General features: G+C 42.6%; 1 protein-coding gene across 4 annotated transcripts in view; it reads right to left on the bottom strand.

Moving 5' to 3' along the window:
* Positions 1 to 22,377, bottom strand: part of LOC119461000 (uncharacterized) — a 41,612-nt gene extending 19,235 nt beyond the window's left edge. For 2 of the 4 annotated variants that reach the window (XM_037722168.2, XM_037722171.2), the window contains exons 1-12: positions 22,268 to 22,377; positions 16,740 to 16,903; positions 14,190 to 14,383; positions 12,986 to 13,139; positions 11,272 to 11,388; positions 10,109 to 10,237; positions 9,805 to 9,909; positions 9,369 to 9,508; positions 8,386 to 8,945; positions 6,710 to 6,876; positions 5,417 to 5,499; positions 4,520 to 4,589 (exon numbers count right to left, since the gene is read on the bottom strand). In XM_037722168.2, the coding sequence (XP_037578096.1) occupies positions 4,520 to 4,589; positions 5,417 to 5,499; positions 6,710 to 6,876; positions 8,386 to 8,945; positions 9,369 to 9,508; positions 9,805 to 9,909; positions 10,109 to 10,237; positions 11,272 to 11,388; positions 12,986 to 13,139; positions 14,190 to 14,383; positions 16,740 to 16,903; positions 22,268 to 22,325 (1,941 nt within the window). In that variant the 5' untranslated portion in view covers positions 22,326 to 22,377. The remainder of the gene's footprint in view (positions 1 to 4,519; positions 4,590 to 5,416; positions 5,500 to 6,709; positions 6,877 to 8,385; positions 8,946 to 9,368; positions 9,509 to 9,804; positions 9,910 to 10,108; positions 10,238 to 11,271; positions 11,389 to 12,985; positions 13,140 to 14,189; positions 14,384 to 16,739; positions 16,904 to 22,267) is intronic. The other 2 variants (XM_037722169.2, XM_037722170.2) reach the window with 2 other exon arrangements.
* Between the last annotated feature and the right edge of the window lie 782 nt (positions 22,378 to 23,159).

Below are 23,159 nucleotides of genomic sequence, written 5' to 3'. Positions count from 1 at the left end.
GGTTTTCTGGGGCCTTGTGGTGTTGTGGAGTAAAGGCTAGCGTCAGTGAAATAGGTATCAGGATCGTTCCTTCTCTGGAGGAGTTTTCGTGCTCGTGCTTGCCGGCGCTTTTGGTTGTATAGCGGATGCATGTTTTTGGGGACCGGTTCCACGATGATGTGAGCCCGTAGGTGCATCGGTACGATGACTGTGTCGTCTCCGCAGTACTGGGGGGTGAGCGGGTATCCCAATCTTTGCAGTAGTTTTCTGCCCTGGTGTGTGGTGTTGAGTCGTTCTCTTTGTGCGATTAGCGTTGCGGCTGCCAGTTCTTCATATGTGTTATTTATGCCTATCGACATGAGCCTGTCTGTGCTCGTGCAATTCGGTAGTTGGAGTGCAGCTTTGTATGCGATTCTTATGAGCTTTCGATGTTTTCTATTTCAGTCTTGCGTGTAGCTTGGAAGGGCAGAGCGAAGGTGATTCGGGTGAGGACGAAGGCCTGTACGAGGCGTAATGTCTCGCCTTCTGTCATCCCATCTTTACTTCTTGCTATTCTAGCTATGAGGGTTGTAATACTTTTTACGGTGTGTTTGAGTTTGTCTATTGCCGTCTTTACGCTGTTATTTTCTTGTATGTGCATGCCCAGGATTCGTGCTCAGAGCTTCTGAGCAATACTCATGCATCAGCAGGTTGACTAAACATCCAAGAGTCAGCTACAAACGCAGAAGCAGTAGCTTCATTTCTTTTTACAAAGGCTGCAAATGTGTGTGCATGTGTGTTTCCTTGCACATGTGTGTGTGTGTGCATGTGCTTCCAATGTAGTGTATCTCAACGAGTGCAAATAGAACTGACTCAGCCATCAGCACAGACTGCTTCAGCAAAACTAATGAGGTTCACGGGCGCAAGAGTACTCAGCCCACACATTGCAACCACAAAGTTACTTGCAGTTCCTCTGTTTTCAGTCTTTTGCATATAGCCCCAAGAAATGTGCAAAAATATATGCCAACCGGAAAACTGCATTTTTCTGCGTTCATCAATGTTACGTCCTCTGCGCATGCCATGACCGATAATAAATGCAGCTTATCCGCACCAGAGTCTTGAAGATGAAGATGAAAATGTGGGTGAGTGTTGACCACGTTGAACAGTTACAACTTAAAGACAAGGACACAAGCAAAGATGCAGGACAAACAAAGAGCTCTTGAAGTACAGCATCATTTCTTTAGTCATTGTCCTTAAACACCAAAAACTATTTATACTGCTTGTCTATTCAGCCGTTGAGATATTCTGTCCGTGCTTATGTAACTCGAGCAGAAGCTTCATGAATTTGCTTACGAAAGAAAGAAACATAAATGCATGACAGAAAATGAAGTGTCAGGGATAAACTTCATTTACCAGAAATCCAGAAATTATTAATCGTACTGAAGGATCTGCAAAATCTTGCAAAACTAAGTGAGGTTGTAAGTTGGCCTGGCTGATATATATCGCACAAAATGAAGGGGCAGTTCTAAGACAGGACTCCGAAAGAACTGCATCCTGTACATATTATTTGTCCCAAGACCCTTCCTCTTGCTGTTCCCTTTGCTTTTCCATAAATTAAATTGTCTTACCCTGTAGACTTCAAAACATAATTGACTTAGATAGCACAAACACTCAGCAGCTATGGCAATTGTGCGTAAGAAACTAAGAAATGGTAGCAAGCAATATGCAGAAACCTAACCATGCTTGCATGGCACACATCACTAAATGGCTCTTGCTGAGCCAACAAATAAAAAAAATGCATGAATAGAGACAGGATTCTAAATGTACACAAAATCTGGTCCTAGATAAATTCTTAAAGGCTGCTTCAGGGAGCCTTCACAGATGCATAAACGTAAAATAATCTTTCCATGCATAGTCCTGTTCTGTGTACCTGAATCACATAGCCATGTGGCCACTATGCAAATAAATCTTAAAGCTACAATGCATGCCTCAAGCTACTGCATGGTTTATGCACGCACTACTACTGCAAATAAAAGACATTTTTGAGCATGATTTTGCTGAATGGGAATAATGAAAAAACAAAAAAATATTACGATTATTACTGCGAATGGACAGAAATCCGCAGCCAGCCATGGTAGAGCGTAAGCGAATCACATTGTCCAGACAAATTTTTAGTGTAGTTAACAGCTGAGCTGGACAAAAGGAAGTGCAGCTAGATGACAAAAAGAAACAAAACTACTTTACGCTAAAAGCTAACAGCGACACAGAAAAACAGAAAGCTATTTCCCTCCCAAACTTGACAGGGAATAAACTCATATTCAGACTGTCTTCATTCAGCATTAGTAAACTAAAGAAAAAGCAGTGGAGAGGGTGACATCTGCGCAACACCTTTGACGAAAAGGCAAGTGCCTTGGGCAAGGACATGAACGGCAGGAGGGATAGGGGTAAGAGGCATGGACAGAAAATAGATAGGATCTGCATTGAGTACAGCAAAGATAGCCGTTTGCCAGCGCAGTTCGACGCTCTTCGTACGTTTCTGTCTACCAAAAAACATCCCATCTCTATGCATGCACATAACCTCTAATAAAATTACAAGCCAAGCAAAACCAAACAGGAAACAAAGCCAGAACATTGTACAGTGCCCACGCCAGGGCGATCAAAGTAATTCTCATCCAACACGCAACCGAGAAGTACATAAGCATCGCCTACGAAGGCCACCCAAGGAGAGGCATGCTACAGCCACTTACGCATGCTAGCCACAGGCCACCGGCACTGCGTCGAAGCAAGGAATATTGCGCCACAGAAATCACTCGGCTGAACTCTTGTCGTGTGTTAGTGTGGTCAATGAGGAAATTTCATGAAGGGAGAGGAATCTGATTACTGGCAAAAAAGCACGCCATGTGAATTGCAGTGTACCTAATATCAGAAAATATGCCCTGCCAAAGGATCTCAAGTTCAAATTTATGCTGACAGCCGAAGTCTTCTTTAAATAAAATGGGCCTTGTTTAGCTGACGTTAGAGGAAATGCACTTGGCAAAAGACTCCTATATTTCTTGAAACTTGCAGTACCCCATCATGCACAATAATACTGGCATTCTGGTACTACGGTGCTTCATTTAGACAGTTGACTGACTGACTGACCTGGACAATAAGTCTTGGGCATAACAGCGAATGGATGAAAGGCCGATAGGAATGACCGTAATTCACTTCTCTAACTCGCCGCTGATAACAACAGTAAGCTTGATTCCATAAAAGCCTCAATTCGCAAAATATACAACCAAGATGTGACTCTAAAGTACCAAAAATCCACAGCTGGATTAGGTGAATCAGAGCATGGCAACCATTTCCCACATACGAACATGCGGGATTTCTTTTATTCACCATATTCCAAGCTTTTTCCAAGTAAAGCAAAGGCAAGACTGCCATTTATAGAGAAATTTTCTTACTTCCACCGTACAGCAGTCACAGCAAGCCCTATGCAGTAGCTTCACTTTTGCTAATTCCTTTATCACAGTCAGTCTTATGCATGTAAAGGTCATAATGAGCTCTAATGAGCTCAAGAGACGTAGAATGGCAAGTAACCATCAATGTTAATATCAAAAACTACTTTAAGAGGCACAAATGCTGCTCTGCTCTTTCATTATTAATAACTCATACAGTAGGCTCCCTTTGAGACAAACTAGAAGGAGCCTGTGAAATCTGATCACCCTATGCATACATGGGGAAAACCGAACAAAATTTTTTTAACTGTTCAGCTTATTAGATAGTTTATCTTAACTATGTCAAATATAGTGGTCAGTACGGATGACCCCTAGTTTATAACTTTTTCCCAGCTTTCCTTCCTTGTAATCAATTTGCACTGCATTTCAACTCCATTGCACCTAATTTCTAACAGCAGTTACTTCGCAGCTCTGCTCTGACACCCATGGCGAGAACCTTTTTTGCTAGCTCAACAACAGACTACATCACCTGTCACACACCTGAATGTCCAAGTAATTTAGAAGCCACTGAAAAAATATTTTAAATATATAATTACAGCAGCATGGCTGTTCAGGAGTTACAATATGGCTTCCTGCCTTGTGGAGATAAAAACTGTCTTCCAGAGTTTCACAGGAAGCTCAAGGAACCATTCTAGTAATGCACAATGGCCTAAATGTGTAGATCATGCCATGTCAAATATGCTTAGTTACTCAAATCACAATGATGTTTTCTTAGTAATTCTAATTCTTTTTTTCTTCTTTTTTTTCGTACAACATGCAGTTTTCTCATAGAAAAAGCTTATAATAATTAATTTTGGGGATTTAGGTGCCAAAACCTCGATCTGATTATGAGGCACACCGTAGTGGGGGACTCCGGAATAATTTGGAACACTTGGGGTTCTTTAACGTGCACCTAATTCTAAGTACACGGGTGTTCGCATGAAAGAGAGTAGAGTTCATCTTGAAGGGTGCCTATTGTATCACTGAATTCCTGACAAAAGCCTGCCTGACAAAAGTACGGCAGTTACTTTACTGTCCGAAAAAGAAAGAAAAAAAGAAATAAAGCAAGGTATCCCACTCACTTGGGCAAGAGGCTTCTTGGGAGATTCCTTGGCACCGAAACCAACCTTTGCACCGTGTGCATCGCTGCTACTGTAACGAAGAGCACAATTCAAGACTTGTGCTTTCAATCAAACAAGTGCACAGCAGTATAATCCACTTGCAACAAGGCAATGATATATCACTGTAACAGTTAGTCAATTCAACACTATATTCATTTTTTTTTCCGCATCTTTAGCAACAAGCCTATACAGCAACACCACACAACACCTTCAGCTATTCGTACAGAAGAAAAGTACCAATTCACGGTACCATTTCAGGTAATAGAATTATCACTGGAGCTATGGTGCGCCAAGATAACAGCTCGTGTGTTGTACCTCTATCACAAACATAGATAGAAATATTTCTCTGTGGTATACTGAACCATATGCACTGAAATGTAGCGCAGAGATGGACACTACCACTAAGTTTTCTCCATAATCATTTTTGTTTGCTGCATGTGTATTTCCTTCCGCATAAACCAAAATAAACTATCACCAACAAGGAGGAATGACCAATAAAAATGCAAGAACCCTTGTCAAGCAAGGGGTAGTCCCGTCCTTTATTGGCCAGAGAGCACTTCACTATTTCTGTAATATTTAGCTGTGCAGGACATCTTACACATTTGAGTCTTACAAAACACTAGGAATCAAAAACAATTTCAAGTTAATAAGCTACAGGTTGACATAATTTCAAAGCCATTCATCAAGTCAATTCTGCCTTCAGATAACTGATGCAAGTTCTACAAACCATACCCACATCAAGTTAGCCAAATTCAGATGTAGCTTCTTGAACGTGGCTACACCATACAGAATGCACACACTAATTAAGCCTTCTACAAGCATCAAGAGCATCAATAACACAATGAATTAAAAGCCTACCTAGAGTTTGCCTGGGCATTTGAAGGTGCCTCATGAGCCTTGGCCTTGCTGGACCTACTGTGCATGTGATTGTGCTTCAGGTCCTGCAAGAATCACAAAGATGACATGTCAGGCACCACCCCAATGATGGCACAAATAGTGTGAGCTGCATGACATATCAATGCGAGTGTCTCGAATGAACTGAACCTTCCCAATGTCAACTTCTGCTCTTCTGCTTAACGCAATAAGGTTAGAAATCCTGAAAACAAGTCAGCGGTCACATGCTTTTCTCTTGCTTACTCTTAAAAGAATGCATCCTTCAAAGAGGGGCAACCATGTAAACTGGGTAAGTGCTACCACTCTCTCCTTTGCTTGCCCACCGCAGTGACTCAACTGCTATGACATTCTGTTGCTAAGCATGAGGTCGCAGGTTCAATTCTCAGCAGCTGTGGCTGCATTGTGAAGGGGATGAAAAGCAAAAACACCCATGTACTGAGCTTTGGGTGTACATTAAAGAATGTCAGGTGGTTAAAATTATTCCAGATCTCTCCACTATGGTGTGTCTCATAACCACGGTGTTACCTTGGGCCAGTAAACCCCCTCAATCAATCAATCAATGAACCTCTCTGTGTGCTTGCCAGATAAAACAATAATCCAGTAATACAGTAATGCACATCAGGCAGTTGTTGAAAAGGTGTCGATATTAAAACCACAACAAGGGGCTTCATTTTTAGAATATTTTACATTTTACTATATTTACAAATGGGGTTGTTTTGACAAGCAATGTTGATGCGCTGTGCATTTAGTGGGCAGAGAGCAACTAATGCCATTTGATGCAGTTCTGCTGCAGAGCTAGAAGTTTTCTTGGCAACATGAGAACTTGTTGCCAGGCAGGTTGGCACTCACATATATACATTTTAGGCCTAGAGAAAAGATGACCACGATAAGAATATGCACAAAACAAAGACACTGAGCCACATATATGTGTGTATTTTAATTGTGTGGTTGTCGTCCAGCGTAACTCAAAATGTCAGTGTTTCCAAGAAAGACATTCATACTACATAGGCCGCATGTTTGCCACGAGCATGTACTAGATCGCAGATACTCATCATCATATCATATATTCTTCCTTTTCATACACTTCATTCAGCTGCATTGCCATGGTTTCAGAATATGATGTACAAGATGCATCCTTCTGCAAGTTAGCTTCAAATTACAAGGTTTGAAGGCTAATTTCCTTTCCATGGGATCCTATTTTGTATTAACAACTATTGGTTTATTTCATGCCTACTCAGGAGTCAAGACTACACCAACCTCTATCTTGGGAACCTTGAGTGTGACCATGGGTGATCGTTTGCCCGTGCCAGGTCCGAACAGCCTCCTCTCCCGTGGCGACTGGCTCCCAACTTCTGAACGTACATCAGCCACACCACGACTTCCACTAGCTGGAGCAGGAGGTCCACTGGAATGCTTTGCCGACTCTGCAGGACGAAAAAGTATATGCTTGTCAGTGCTCCACATCACTTTCGAGGCAGGTCTGGTACACAGATAAATACAAGCAGCTTACGATAGACCAACTCCACCATGTGCACGTTTTCTGCCATTACCCGGATGCCTACAGACTTAGCCACCTTGCTACTATGCTTAGGTACTAGAAAAACTTGAGTCGTAGTGCCTAGGCTGGAACCATAGTATGAAATTATCACTGCATTTCATAAAGCCCACATAAAAGACCACATTGAGGAGCCGATTTCTTCTTATTTCTTCAAAATGTAAAAGAAGAGGAGAGAGAAGAAAATGCAAGGGAATCTGCCACACAGGGAAAAAAAATAACGTTAACTATTGTTGTTATGTGCTCGTCTAAAGAGAACTGCCAGTAGCCAATGCAGCAGTGGATTCATATACAGAGTGATCATTTTTAAGTTTTACAGAACTTTTAAAAATAGCCTGTTGCAAATAACATAATTCTAGTCCTTGAGCTGGATTACTCAGATAGGCGGACAATATTTGCACTGCAACTCGAAACACATATTCAACTAATTAACAAAAATCCACTAATTAACATCATAATTAATTAATTTATGGCACATATTGCAATTTACGAATTGTAGCCAGTGAGCTTACAAGACGAATTCACTTGAAATGAATTTCCTGGATGACACCAGCTTCGAGATATTATTTCCCAAAGTGTGGGACGAAATACATGGTCATTCCAGTTACTTCTGTGCTCCAATGCATAAAAGAGTGTTTTCTTAAAAAATTAAGTGGAACAACAGTGCATTTTGATGATGAGTTTGATGGTGCATATCTCCAAACTGGTGTCATTCTGGAAATTCATTCCAAGTGGATACGCCTTGCAATATCACCGGCTACAATTCGTAAATTGTAATATGTGCCATAAAGTAATTAATTCCAAAGATAATTAGATATTTTTTGTTAATTAGTTGAATATGTGTTTCGATTTCTCATGCAAGTAACGTCCGCCTCTCTGAGTAATCCAGCTCAAGGACTACAATTATGTTATCTGCAACAGGCTATTTTTAAAAATTCCGTAAAACTTAAAAATGATCACCCTGTATTTACCACATGGTGAAATCAATCTACTTAATGGTCATGGAGACCAGTGAGCATTGCCACTTTGTGCATTCCGAAAGCAAGCTCAGTACACAGTCCAACCCCTTTATTTTCATAAGCGTGCAAATTAGCAGGTGTATCTGCCAACTCTCCAAATTCCACACTCATGGTTGCTTCAGACATGCTAATAAGTTTTCCACCTCCAAAAAGTGCCCCATTTATTAATTTCTTAGTTCGTCATCCCTTCTTGTCAGCAAGTAATGGGCCTAAACCTTTAAAAAGAATCTGAGGTTCAGCCGTGCGCACTTACCATAACAGACAGAGGCATTAGCACTCGGCAAGAAAACAGCACAAGTTCACCACCAAACACAGTCAACTGTGCTTTGCACACAAAGGTAGTACTGCAAGTGACTTACCCCCAGTGGTCAGGCCTCGGGCTTCTCTGAGGCGTGAAGAAAGTGTTCCCGCCATTCCGAAGGACCTCCCTACGAGAGGAACAACCGCCGAGTCCGATGCTGTCCTGCCCTTGGACATCATGGGTGCATCTTTGGCCGCGTTTGTCACTGACTCCTGCTTTTTCTCTGGCTGATGCTCAGCTCCCTTTGTTTCAGGCTCCTTCCCTTCTTCCACACAAGATCCGTCTGCCACCGTCAACTTCCCGCCAGCACCATGACAGCCAGGATCGTGAGAAACTGAACGAAACACTGCATCTTTCTTCTTCGAACTACCACCGAAGAGACCAGGGATTCCACCAGCAACTAAATCCTGCAGACTGACAGGTGCCTTCGTGACTGTAGGGGATGCACCACTGACTGTGGCTCGCCGATGAATGGCCGCCCGTGATCGTGGAGGGAATACTTGAGCTCGGATGGATGACGGTGCTGCAACTGAGGCAGTTGTTGTCGATGTGGCACTCTGCACAGCTGCATCCGGCAGAAAAGCAGAGTCGTCGTCCTCCACCTCCCGCAGCACCGCCCTAAGTGTGGGAAAGCATACGTGCGCTTCAGCTTCACGCACTCACATCCAGCTCCCCACTCCAGGAACCAGAGGATAAAGTTCACACATAGGCCTAGTACCCAAAGCAAGTTTCAAGAGGCCAATATACGGGCTTTGTTTATTGACAAGCACACTTGAGGGCACTATAATTCAAGTGTGCAAATGCATTGTCAAGCCATGTTTTAAGCCAAAAATTACTATTACTACAAACTATTTGAAACAAACATGAATAGACATTGCTAATCTGTTCACCTCACCAAAGCTCAGCTTAAGATAAGCGCATCGAACAGAGGTGTCTCAACTGCTAGTTGTTCAGAAAATATGCTGTAACAGAGTTTGTATTGAAGAGCATTTACTGTATTTCACATATCTCACTGGCAAAAGGACACAAACTTCTGCTTGCCTTGGGCTTGCAGGCTCTTGCTGTGTCTTGACAGGAAAGACTTCTTCAATGTTTACTGGCTGGACACCATTCTCTGGCCACATCACCTTTCCATAGGTAACCTTCTTTAATGGTATCCTGTATGGCCTCAACACTATTACCTGTGCAAGGTCAGACACAAAAAACACAAGAAATACTTCACGGAGGCACTGAAAAACGCATAAAACAATAGTATCTGCTGCGCTCCGACAAGAGAAGAGCTCACATGCAACAATGACCAGCCTCTCAAGTGAACATTCTGTTGCAACACATTCACAGTAATTTGGGTGTTTGCAGAATGAAAAGAAATTGCACACATAACCCTTATATTCCCTGGAACACAGATCAGAAACCCCTCTAAGAAAATATAACAGCACTGCATAAAAAAGATAAACAAAGAAAGCTTCACAGTACTGACCTGCCCCAAGATATTTGTGTGTCGTGGCCTTTTCTTCAGGGTAAGCAAGACTTCAGTGGGGTGCTCCTGAAGCATGTAGACCAGATGCTTCAGCTGCCATCCCACCTGGAATGCGGGACATCAGAAAAAAGAAAAGTATGTAGGTTCAACACTTGGCAAACAACAGAAGAATATAGTGCATGACATTAGCTCTGATGTGACTGACCATGATATGGGCCAAGCGCATAAACCATTATGACAGAGTGCTTTATCTAGAAGCACTCAGCCAACCACAGCAACAAGCATAACAGAAAAAGGTGCTTACCACCGTCTGGTAGTTGATCTGAACAATCTCGTCGCCGACGTCCACTTTGCCACATCGATGGCTAGGGCTTTGAAACTTGACTCCACCAACCACGTGGATGCCCGAGTAGGATGAATTGATCTGCATGCCCTGTGAACGCAAGTGAGAAAAAGAAAGCGTGGTCCATACTACCTTTTCAATGTCTTTGCAACATAAAGTGCACCTGTTCCCACTGGTAGTCATGATAACCTTGGTGTACTGAGCTTGTACACGAACCAAGCCTAAAGTCATGAACACTTTAAGTGTGCTTAATACAAACAAGTCCAGCTGGGCATTACGAAACGATTGTACCACAACCTGCAGTGACATGGGTGCCTAAGTATAGACGTTAGGAGTCTGTCACATCTGTCGATGAGTACACCAATCCACTGTGGCAACCCTCATACACAAGTGAGTACCCTATCATATTGTTTCCCAGTATTGTGGGAGTTGAATGAAAGCTACAGTTGCTGTCAGCTCATCAAGTATGCAATAATGTGAAATCACGGATCCATATGTCTTGTGTCCTCCCGTGCAAAAGCACTGGGCACAGTCTCAATCACAAATTTTGAGCACCATGACATGACTACACTACAGCATGAAAACGTCGGTCTGATACCCACTAGGCCCTAGTGAAGTCTTTGATGTGGGAGAAATTCAAAAACGCTTATGTACATAGATTTCACTGCACATTGGAGAACTCCAGATGGTCAAAATTAATCCAGAGTCTTCAACTACGGACATGCCTCATAATCAGATTGTGGTTTTGGCACATAAAGCACCACAATTAAATTGATTTATTGAAGTTTTCAGGAACAGTGAGCAGTTAAATCTCATCATAACAAAGTCAAGTCGCATCCGACATGAAAATACTGTCATTATATCCAATATTTCATTATATCTGTATTATTTATATTCAAGCTCAACTGTATTATCATGTATAGAGACACAATGAGGGCTCATAAGAGGTCCAGCAGTAACAGTACAGTACACATAGACACAGACACAACAATAAATGCCTGTAGTAATCTTCTGTGTACAGTGGGAAAGCACAACAAAAGGAAAATACACGGACTCGAAATAAAATTGCTGGAAGGAACGGAATTCCGCAGGTTAGCTAACACGCCCGGAAATGCAAAACATACCCATTCTTCATCTGTCTTCTTCTTAACAGTGGCTACGTCAAGGGAAGCAGGCTGGATGATGAGGGAATCATGGCACTCTTGAATGATGATATCACAAATGTCAGCCAGGTTGTAGCACTGCAGCAAAGAAAAGGCAGTCTCTTGGTGAGCAAGGGGAATGGGAACTACGAATGTTAGACCTCTCCTAATGTTGAGCAAGTTCAACATGTAGCAATGTGCATGGTTCGCAATATATTTATTTCAGTGAATATATCAATTTTAGTATATCTACTTTTTTATTCTTATTATAAGTATTTATGGAAGTCCATCTGTACACAAGAACAAACAATGCATGTTTACCTACGGAAAATATATTTCTGTCACTTTATGGCCATTCTAAAAAAAATTGCGGTAAATTTTTTTCGGAATAGGTCGCATTTGGCAAAAAAATTGACCCTCAAAGAGTTAACTCTCGCCGTACCGTTATCGTCATCGCACCATTATCATGTCGACGTCGTCGTCGTGCTATCAATTTACAATCGTCACTTCAGTAACGTCATCCCATTGTCGTCACACCTCCTTTGCAAATCTATTGATGTCATTCCTTTGTCATCCAATCGTGATTATGCACCAGTTGTCATGCCATGGTCGTCATTGTGTCGTCGTCAGACAGTTGCTATCATGCATCCATGTTCACACCGTCGTCGTCATGCCATCGTGTTCGTGCCATCATCCTCATTCCAGGTTTCTCATCATATCGTCATCATCACGCCATCGTCAGCATACACTCATCGTCATCCCATTACCTTCATGTCGTTGTTACGTCGTTAATGTACCATGAACATCATTTCAGAATCGTCATCTTATTGTCCATGATGCCATCACCATCATGCCACCTTTGTTGTTCCAATGAAGTCATTCCTTCTTTGTCATCCATTGTCATCACTGTGACAGCGTCATACAGTCGTCATGCTTCATATAGCCATATAGCCAAAGCAACGGAATGACCACTACAAATGTTAAATAGATATGGCCTTACCATCGACAGTCATTGTGAGATGAGTTCTCCCATAATTTTTATGGAATTAGTACATGTCAGTCACACGTAATGAACCCAATACAGAATGGCCAAGGTCTGTGTACTCGCGCTCATGCCTCAAATTATTGGCCTATGCTAAACCACCAGCATCTCTACAGCCATCTAGTCAATTAGTATGAACCTAAGTACCTATTAAAATGCCCATACAAATTCGAGCAAACTCTTCCCAAACAAAAAAATATATATATATATATATCATCAGTTGCATTTTGTTCCAGTTATGATACAAACCTCCTAGCAAAATTATGCACACAGGGTGTCACTGAAAAAATACCAACTAAGTCATAGAAGAAAAGGAACTGGCATCAAGATCTCAAGAACAATCATTTTGAAGCAATTTCTTTTCTTTTTTCCAGCACATATACTCGGCATGATAGAATCACAATCAAGAGTGCACAGAATGTGCTGCTCACTTGATAAGGCTCACTCTATCTACTGTCCTCTGTTACCACAAGCTCGCTTAAGCATACCCATACTACCTTAACAAGAAAACATCTTGTTACCTACTGCCATGTTCAATCAAGAGAAATGAAGCAAAATCATTAAATCAAGCTACAGTGCTACTCAGCACAGCAAATCTGCATATACAATGAAGACATAGGCACACACTAAACAATACATTAGCAAAACACTCACACTGCTCTGTATGACAGCATAGGGCTTGGCTGCAAAGTGGTCTCTCTGCGCTGTGGATGCGAGCTCAATGCCCAGTTTGAGCACCGTCTGCCGGATGTTGGTGTAACGCTCTTGACCTTCGAAGGGCGCCCTGCAAGCAGCCAGAAGCCAGAGGCTGTGCAGACTAGCCCGCTTGATGAAAGCTCAAGCACTAACACATGTGTCACAGAACACAAGAGCATGTGGAATCAACTAATATGTCCTGCTGCAACATGTATGCAAGCATCGAGGTTTGCAGCAGACCTGCGGCATGTGGCAGTGGTTATTGCCTAATAAGTGGTTCTGCAGTGCATTCACGCTGCTTTTGCTAGCAACCCATCTGTAATGGGCCAAATATCAGCACTGGACGCTCACGTTTCCTTTAACACTGGGTTGTGCTCAACAACACATTGCATAGACACTTGTGAAGAAACTAATACTCGGCATGTCACAACCATTAGTATGAAATAGTAAAAGGACATCTTGACATTTGCATCAGGTAACTGTAGGACTTGACGTGTAACAACTAGCCATCATTCGCATAATGTTTGAAATTAACCTTCCCTTAGTGGTCATGATGCTAGGACTAGGCAGTATTAAAGTGATTTGGGAAAGCCTTATTCACTGAACATTCGACATGGCACAGGTATCATAGCATGCACACTTACGAAGAAGTCAGAACCCGAATAGAAAGTGCACAAGAGTTACCAGTTAAAGGTCACAAAGATGACTCAACTTTTTTCACAATGTAGCTTGTGCCTTAAGCGTGAAGTATAGTTAATGTTGCGCATACAAGTGATAGCAATGAATGATTATTAATCGTCAATAATTCATTAATAAACAGCTGCAGGCATGAACTCTATGGGATGAGTTCCTTGCACATTAAAGTATTATGACAATGCCAGTGCAATGAATATGCTCAGCAAACGCACGTATTATGACATTATTTACACAGTAGCGCAAAAGCACATGGACAACGTATTATGACAGCTTAATGCACTGACTGACATATCAAATTTACTACCTGATGGGCAAAAATGCAGCAACGAAATGCTCCTTCACTTTTACATTAGATTTTCAGAGGCAGAGTTATTTTAAATACACAAGTTTCATATACAAACATGTCACTGCGGTAAGGAACAGAAGGCGCTTTCAAACACAGAAGAAAGATGCATGCTGTCCCCACCTATCCAGCCATGAGACGAATGACTTGACAGCAAGCAGCACCTCTGAGACATCAGCCAGGACGCTGGTGGCAATATTTATGAAGTTATCCTGGTCTGTGGTTGTCATGCGCTTGATGTCATTGTAGACACTGCGTGCTCTGCAGCCAAGCTTCAGCGCCAGTGACTGCAGGTTTTCTGTGATCAGCTTGTAGTGCTGCACGTTTTAGCATGAAAACAGACAAGTCAGTGTTTCAAGCGTTAACCTCAATGAGCAAACTGACAGACACAAAAAAAGATAGTAAGATTTTCTTAAAGGGCACTAAAGGCAAATGTCAAGTTAAAGTCATAGATTAATGCTCAAAAACATCTAAGGTGTCAATATTATCGCGAACAGAGCTTTAGTAATCGAGAAATTAAGGTAAATGCAGGATACTTCTTGAGACTCCCCCACGATATTCAGGTACTAGCCTGATCATGTAGGCACTCCCTTATTATAATTCTGTCACTAGTACTCAACCAGTTGTAATAAAAAGATCATTGCATTACATTATAAGACAGAAGAAAACACTACTTGTCCAATTCTATTCGATTTTCAGAAAAAAAGAACTCATTGATGTTACCCATAACAGCGACGCAGGCAGTCGAGAGGTTTAGTTTTCGCTTGACTCTGCGCCACCCGTGCTTTCGTGTTTCACTAGTTTTATTACTGCGTAGTGCCGCACTGGTTTTGCTGGCTAGCGAAACTTTCACAAGCTGCTAGTAGCAGAGAATGCCACATACATGTGATGTTGGGACATGCCCAAACGACCCACGGCAACAAATCCAACAGTCTGTCCTAGCTCAGTTTCTCCATGACCACGCATTTGCGTTTTGTGCAAGGAACCATAGCTTCACCTGTCTGGTGCCATTTTACTCACCAACAGCAGTATAGGGTGGTGATGGAGTATGCAACGTCGTCACTATGCACTTGAGGATGGGCAATTTTAATTGCGCTAATGGTATGCGGATCCTTCAGACACAATTTTTTATTAAGCTAAGACTTTACTTGGCCCAAAACAAGTGCTGCGGGGTTTCTGGAATGGTATTTTAACAGTCAACGTTACTTAATATTTGCCTCTAGTGTCCCTTTAAACAAGTGTCATATAGATGCAGGGTCTCCAGTTCGATTATGATCAATACACAGTGACATAGCAATTATATAGAAAAAGAATGCAAGAAATGTTTACTCACCACCTTCCTGAGTGAAAACTGAAAACATATTGTTCTTACGTGGAAAGAGCCAAATGGGTACAGCTCCATAACTAACCTCATCTCGTTTATTTTTGCATACAAATGATGAACTAGCAACTTCTGGAGCTTTGCTTGCCACAAAATTACCTTTTCAGAGTTAAGATGGTGGAGTATTCATCAGTCAGCAGGCTCAATCAGTGGTTAGCTGCCGTAAACGACATTCTCCTAATCACTATGCAAAGCACTATTCCTCTAATACCACACAAACACTGACATGATCAGGAGGTGCACACATTAGTCTCCTTGCTTATACTACAATTAACATCACATTAGGGGCATGCTATGCACAGTCACATTCCAGTGAGTGGTACTGGTGTGCACAGACAAAGGAAAAGAGGCACGTTTAGCATTGCACACATAATTACCAAAAGTGTGCGCCTAGCGGCAACTGTCCTCTCGGCAGCTACTGGCTAACAATTACAGCTCAGATGATCCCTGCCAAGTGCCCTGTGCCCCACTTGCACTAAAGTTTGAGAGCGTGATGACAATTTTCGTAACACCCTTCGCTAGAGCTGAATGTAGAGGGCCATAAGCTCTTACGGTAAAATAGAGCTTTGAGCCCAAAATTTGCCATTTCTCATTGTGGTTGATGCCACATCGTGAGTGCTCCACATTCGTCGCACACTCTGGATGTGAGCTAATGGTTATGTCATCTACTTAAGCCTGGTGTCAGTCAGTTTTCCCAAAAGTGCAAACAAACTGAAGCTTTCTGCGAAATAGATTTTACTTCCATGTGTGTGTATCTTCGTGTGGCAACTCGTCAATGTTAACGAGTGACAAGCATGCATTATGTGGAAGCGAAACGACACTTAATTCAAGCTTTGCACAAGACACCATCTGAATGGTGCATAGCAGGAGCAGCCCTACCATAATAGCTATAGGCCCTGAGAAGCAAAAGCTATTTCATTTAAATACAAAACACAGATGGGAAGGATGAATTAAATCTTGCCTAGCGATGACTGTCACCAAATAGAGACAATTTAGAGGCAGAGACTTCACTTTGTGGAAGCTTTAATCTTATTCTCGTATGCTGTTAGTTTGTCACTATTTGATGTCCTTGACTCTACTAGTGCTTTTTTTTTTTTGGTCATGTCTGACAATATGTGCACCGGTATAAGAGCAATATTTTGCCTTGCTGCTTTGCAACATGCAGCTAGCTCATGAATTCCTGCAGTACAAATCATGACTCCCCATCTGTAAATGTTTGCTGGCAATAGCGCATTTGCCCAGAGATTTACCCACATTCGCCCTTTATCCTCCAGCAGCCATGACCAACTCACCAGCTGACGTAGCTGGTCCACTGCCTCGAGGATAAGTTCTTGGTGGCCGACCTTGGAAATGTTGAGGCTAGTGAGATCATCTGGACCGAGGGTGAGCAGGTGGTGGCCATCGATGTTGTTGTTGAGGAAGAAGTGCACATATGGAATAATAATGTCGTCCAGGCCTGCATGTGCAAAACAAGAACAAAGTTGTGAAAAAAACTTAGCTAGAAAATCAGTTTTTCCAGTGTCAGTGATACATGTCGGGAACCACAGACCTCCCCTTTTTATGCACATAAGACACTTTTAAGCACATCAGACCCACTTCATCCCTTCAAACATACAATGGAAGTTTGAGGAGCAGTGACGTCCCTGTTGAGCAGGTTTCACAAGAGACCAGTGTCACGTTCCAGAGTTGTTGTTTTGTTTTCTTTCACTGTGGAATAGTTGTTGTGTGCAATATCTCTTATCATTAAGTAGGATTAATATAGTTGTAAAGCAGCACAGAAGAGCTACACAAATATTATCCACCGCCCTCGTGGCATTTCCACATGGTACTTATAAACAGAAGGCGGCTTCGAACGCTTAGCATTTTCCTAATCGGCCTTCCTCATGCACTTTATGGTAATACTATATGGAACACCAATGCCTTTTGCCATACATCTGAAGAAAGGTTGTCTCAAAATCAATGCTTGTCTTAGAATATATTGTCATGTTGCAGTGACGGTGAAGATCCAGACACTGCCAAAAGTGTGGATTGCGAATCTATCTGCTTATTGGGCAAACATGTGCCCAGAAAGACAAGCAACACTTAAATCTTAACTAGGCCTGTAATCACAGTCGTTGGTCGCTGAATCTAATCCCGAGAGTCACATTCGTCTGCTATTTACACATGTCTCACTGTTAGTTCGAGATGAATCACTCGCACTTGTGTACATTTGAGAATGTACAACCCTATTCATGAAGCACATGAAATATGATCAGACGAAACTTCCTCTTCTAGAGAATTGGCAACAACATTGTACTGCAGGCGCACTTTGCACAGAGCAACAACCTGATAACACTGATAATAAGGTGAAAATAGACACAAACAAAAAGTGAAACAAGGTGTGGCAATAGAGCACCAGCAATTGTCGGCTTAAGTTCCACTATTATTGCATGTCCCAGAAGATCAATAATGTTAAAATGACACTGAAGAGAAGCACTAAATTAGTTTGAGTATTCTTTGAAAATTGTAATTTAATTACTTCACAGTAATAGGTTGATTATTAGAAGTCAAAATGAAGGTGAAAGTTGCATTTTCTTATTTCGAGCCGGAACCCCAGGGCCGGTGCGTCAACGTGACATCGCAGATTTCAAAGCATTTTTTTTTCATATTTGGGTCGTGTTGGTGCAGTAAAAGTTCCAAAAACTCGTTATGTTGACTCTTTGACTTTGTTAGAACACAATGTAGTCCATTTTTACCAATAAACAGTTGACTAGGTCCTAGCAGACACAGTCAAAATTCATGATGTCACAACAAGCTGGTGCGGAAACTTTAAGGCGGCATCGCCACCCGTCTTTTTCTTTTTGACCCTTTTCTAGCTTACTAAGCCCCTTCTCGTGGTAAAATCAGTGTTTTTGGTATTGTAGTATGGTAATTTACTAATATATATGAAATCATTTTTCTCTTAAGCGTCTGTTTAAAGAATACTGAGCAATCGATGGAGTTATCAGTGAACGTCACCCAATTCTTGATGAAGACTGCCAGAAACAACTGTTTTGCCAGAGAGATAGCTTCTTTATGTCACTGTTGCAGTGCGCTCAGAAATGTTTAACTGTCTTAACAAAAACATCCAATAAGTAAATAAGACATCAATATGAAAATATGGAAGAATTACAAGTAAGCTTGTGCAGCACAGGATACTGTGGCTGCCATCCAAAAGACATTGCAGAAATTAGCTTTGGTATATGCGTAACTACCCTTTTCAGTGGAGTGCAGTCAAAACTCCAATGACCATACAGGACATAAACTTAGTTTCAGCCCACAATTTTTCTTTATATGTGTCGTGTTCCGGTTTGACGTTAGCAGTTTCTTTACATGTACTAACACACTTTGACAAGCGGCATTCCATTCCCAAGCTTCGGTCGTGCGTAAGAGCTTGTTCAGGGGAAACAGTATAGATGACAGAGTCGGAACAAACTTTCCATAGTAATTTATGAGCCCTAGCAGCAACTGCAGTTGCTGCTTATCTGTCGTAGTTGGTGCATTCGTGATTGCGACCAACTTTTCATTGCATTTTGCCCTTCGTACGAGGTGTGACACAAAAAAAACTAGACTAAGTGTGTAGCTTGAAAAAGAGTGGAGTTGGCAACAATGTTTTGCTCACGTCATCCCACACACCTCCTCTATTCATGCGACCAGTTTCGACTGAACCGATCATGCCAGTTGGGAGTGCTGCGTCATTGAATGAACACGTGCAACTGCATTCTGCTGGAAAAATGTCTCATGTAAAAACCGAACAGCGAATCAACATCAAGTTTCTTGTGAAACTTAAGAAATCAGCCACGGAAACATTGCAAACGTTAACCAAGACTTACGGAGACGAAACTTTGTCTCGTGCACTTGTGTTTGGATGGCATAAGCGGTTTTCAGGGGGAAGGAATAGTGTGGAAGATGATGAATGTGCTGGGCACCCAAGGTCAACGATTACAGCCCAAAACATTGCCAAATTTAGTGACGTGATCTGTGGTGACCGAATATTAAGTGTTCGTGCAGTGGTGGAGTTGGTTAACTTGGATAGGGAAGCTGTTCGACGCATTTTAACTGACGAATTACACATGAGGAATATTTGTGCGAAGGTTGCTCCAAAAGTTCTGTCTGATGACCAAGAACAGTGCCGTAAAGACGCATGTGTGGACATGTTAGAACGCACTGCAAACGAGCCAAATTTGTTGTAATCTGTTGTAGCATGTGATGAGATATGCGATTTTTACCTATGACCCAGAAAGTAAGCACCAGTCGATGCATTGGAATTCTCCAGGATCTCCAAGACCCAAAAAAAAGCATGCATGTCGAAATTCAATGCAGCGTAAATTGTCTTTTTCGACATTAATGGAATTGTAATGATTGAGTGGGTTCCCAGTGGTCAGACTGTTAAGCAGCAGTACTACATTAAAGTACTAAAAAGACTTCGTGAGAAAATTAGGAAAAAAAGGCCACAGTTGTGGAGAATGGATGGCTGTTGCGCCAGGACAATGCACCCGCTCACACAGCCCTATCTGTCAAGCAGTTTCTTACCAGCAAAAACATTACTGTGATGGGGCATCCTCCTTATTCATCTGAGTTGACTCCATGCGACTTTTTCTTTTAGTTCCTAAAGTTAAATCTTGCTTAAAGGGAATCCATTTTACCTCAGTTGAAGAGGTTCAGGCAAAAACGGAGAATCTCCTGAAGGGCCTTCAAAGAACCTTGTTCTAGAACTGTTACCAGCAATGACAGCACGAAATGCAGAAGTGTGTGAATGCTGAAGGGGATTACTTTGAAGGCAATGATGTCATGGAGTACTGATTCTGTAAGTACAATGATTTATTGGACCAATCTCTTTTTTTTTTTTTTTTTTTTGTCACACCTCGTATTTCTTGGCTGTCATTCTGCCACGTTAAGTTGCCGCTAGTTTCAAGTACAGTCTGCCTCTTCATTCACGGAAGCCATGGAACACGACAATTTGTTTACATTCTGTTCTACTGCTGCAAAATATGCCTTAAAGCACAATGAGCACTTGCTTATATGCACCAAATGCATAAAAGCACTGATACGCTGGGATGTTCAGTACACCTGTAACATATATATACACAGCATAAACAGATGAAGACGCATCACCTTACAGCACAAAAAACCAGTTGTCTGCAAGTGTCACGTGCAATTTTCATGCGCTGCCAGAACGACAGTCACCAACAATTTGCATACATTGGCATAATGCTTGGCATTGGCATACATTGGCAGAGATTCATCGGCTGGCTAACACAACCAGCTTTTATAACCTGGACAGCTGATTAGGCTCGCGTCCATGAAAACATAGAACAATCATGCACGTAATTGCAGAGTAAAAATTAGGTCACGGCTTGTTCCCGTCGGGGCAGTATTGTCTCAGATCCTTTAATGACACCTTTCCTCAACCACTTAACGTGCGTTTGAGCAAAGCAAGGGCGACAATGAAAGACCGTCCGCGGGTCTCTCAGTTCACACGCACTCTCTCCCACACTTTCTTCGACCGCGAAAAAGTCGCAGGAAACGCTATTGGCAAGTAGCGCGAAGCAGAGGCCCAGCCGCATAAAACAAAGCACTAACAAACCGCCTCTCACCGCCTGTCTGGAACACACGGTCAGAAAAAGAGTTAAAAGGAAAAAGATACAGCACGCAGTCAGCCACGGAAGCGGCGCGCGCTCTTAATGAGAGCGCAGTATGACTCGGGCGGTAGACCTTGAGTCATCGCGGCGTGAAACAACCGCCACCGTAATCATCTGAGTCACACAAAAAGGAAAGAAGCACGACACACGGCTCGCATACGAAAATACGAAAGCCAAGAGAAACACCGCACGGTGAAGTCCGCGCGGGAACCCGAAGCCGCGCTAACACAACACCTAGACTAGGAGGTGTTGGCTAACATCGCGCGACAATCGAATTGGCATTTTATCTACCGGCACAGCATCGAACTATCGCGAAAAGAAAAAGCAGCGTAAGATGCAGGAGGTGTGAGTATAAACCCGATTTCGCTCAGAAAATAAACAGCGCACAACATTTGACAGGCAAGTTGAAAGGAACAACACAAGTTTAACTCGATCCGTTCTTTCATCCGGTAATCAAGCAGTCTCGTTGGTTTCGCTCCTACGGATCAAAAACGGAAGCAAAGGCGAGCACTGCGACGCACAAGACCGCCACGTGCGACAAAATCGATTTTTCTTCGGTCCGCGCGCGCACTTTTCATCCTGCGCTTTAAATGCGCCGGTTCCGGAACGACCAAAGCGAACTGCTTCATTACGGTCGGGAAAACGAACTCTCCAGTCAGCTGTCGATACAAACAGAAACCGGCAAGTGCGAAGTGATCGAAGATAATTACGCAATCATTCGGTAACCTTTCACGCGGCGATGCAACTGACAAGCGCGCTTCCCGAGAACGTCGTCGTCAGTGTAGCAAACCGCCGTCCCTTTAAACGGTCGATTTCACGCTAACTCGATAATCTAGAAGCACGCGTTACTACGCGCAATCAGAAGTCTAGACGTTCGTGGCGACTCTCGCCAAAAGTCCTCCGTAAGTCTGAACTTTGCAGGACGCACTGACCTTAGACAGCGATAAGGCAAGGAACTCGGCTGCATCAAGAATTCCTCCGCTGCTAGGGAACATCCCATCACCTAGCCAGCGTTGGTCAACTCCCTTCGACGGCGGCGAGTACGAGACGATTTCTCGCGGCCAGACGCATGCAGCAAAGAGTTTACGCATCTAGGACGATCCGGCATGCTTGTAGGCACGTTAGAGAGCTAGATTCAGAAAGGATTAATGAGTAATTACCTCTTAACCAGTCCGCGACGTGCTCCGGTGTCCATTCTGCAATGTTGATATACGCCATCTTCCCCTACTACCGTCGCTCGCCGTAAGGTGGCGCCCACTGACTCATGCGCAGTCGCTAGAGGTCCGCTTTCAGTTTCGGAGCGACTGTGCGCGCGGCGCAGGTGCGTCTTCCGGTGTCGAACTTGTTATTTACGCAACCATGCATTTAGATTAGCCTAGGGCAGCGATCCTTCTATAGCGGTCACACATGAGATACCGCTTTCCGCTGCAGTGGATGTCCGTGCGGAGCGTCGGAATTCCTGAAATGGCTGACGCGTTCCTTTGTCGCAACGTTTCTTGGACTTCGTACGGTTGGACAGCAATAAACCCAATATAATAAATTCTGATCATACCATTTTTTTTTTGCTTTTTGCTCCTCGCTACTTTGTTCTCGATGTAACTCAGAGAGCATACTCAAAAAGCCACTGCTTCGTTGTATAACCCATATACCCTTATAACGAATAATCGCTATAACGTATTTCTAAGGCGCATCAAGCTCGGCTGTATAGGCGGTCACCGAAATGCATGCGACAGATCAAGAAATATTTTCTCAATCATATATTTCACTCGAAAAGCTTTCCACTGCTATGTTCTGATGAAAATTGTGCGTACGCCGCAGATACATTGGATTTCATTCATATACGAAGTTACCATGCTGAGCCGCTCGCGTTTTTCTTCATTATTACTACTTATCCTTTAAATGTTTTCTCCCTCCGTCGAACACATTTCAATATCAAGGTAGTAAAGTCATATTGTATATATTGTTAAATAATAAAAAATTAGTTATGCCTTCATTATTCAACAGGGTTTGATACCGTATTAATCACGTGCGTACACTTAAGCTAATCACTGA

The sequence above is a fragment of the Dermacentor silvarum genome, chromosome 8, assembly GCF_013339745.2.
Source record: "Dermacentor silvarum isolate Dsil-2018 chromosome 8, BIME_Dsil_1.4, whole genome shotgun sequence".
Lineage (NCBI taxonomy): Eukaryota > Metazoa > Arthropoda > Arachnida > Ixodida > Ixodidae > Dermacentor > Dermacentor silvarum.
This window is presented reverse-complemented; position numbering and strand designations above follow the sequence as displayed.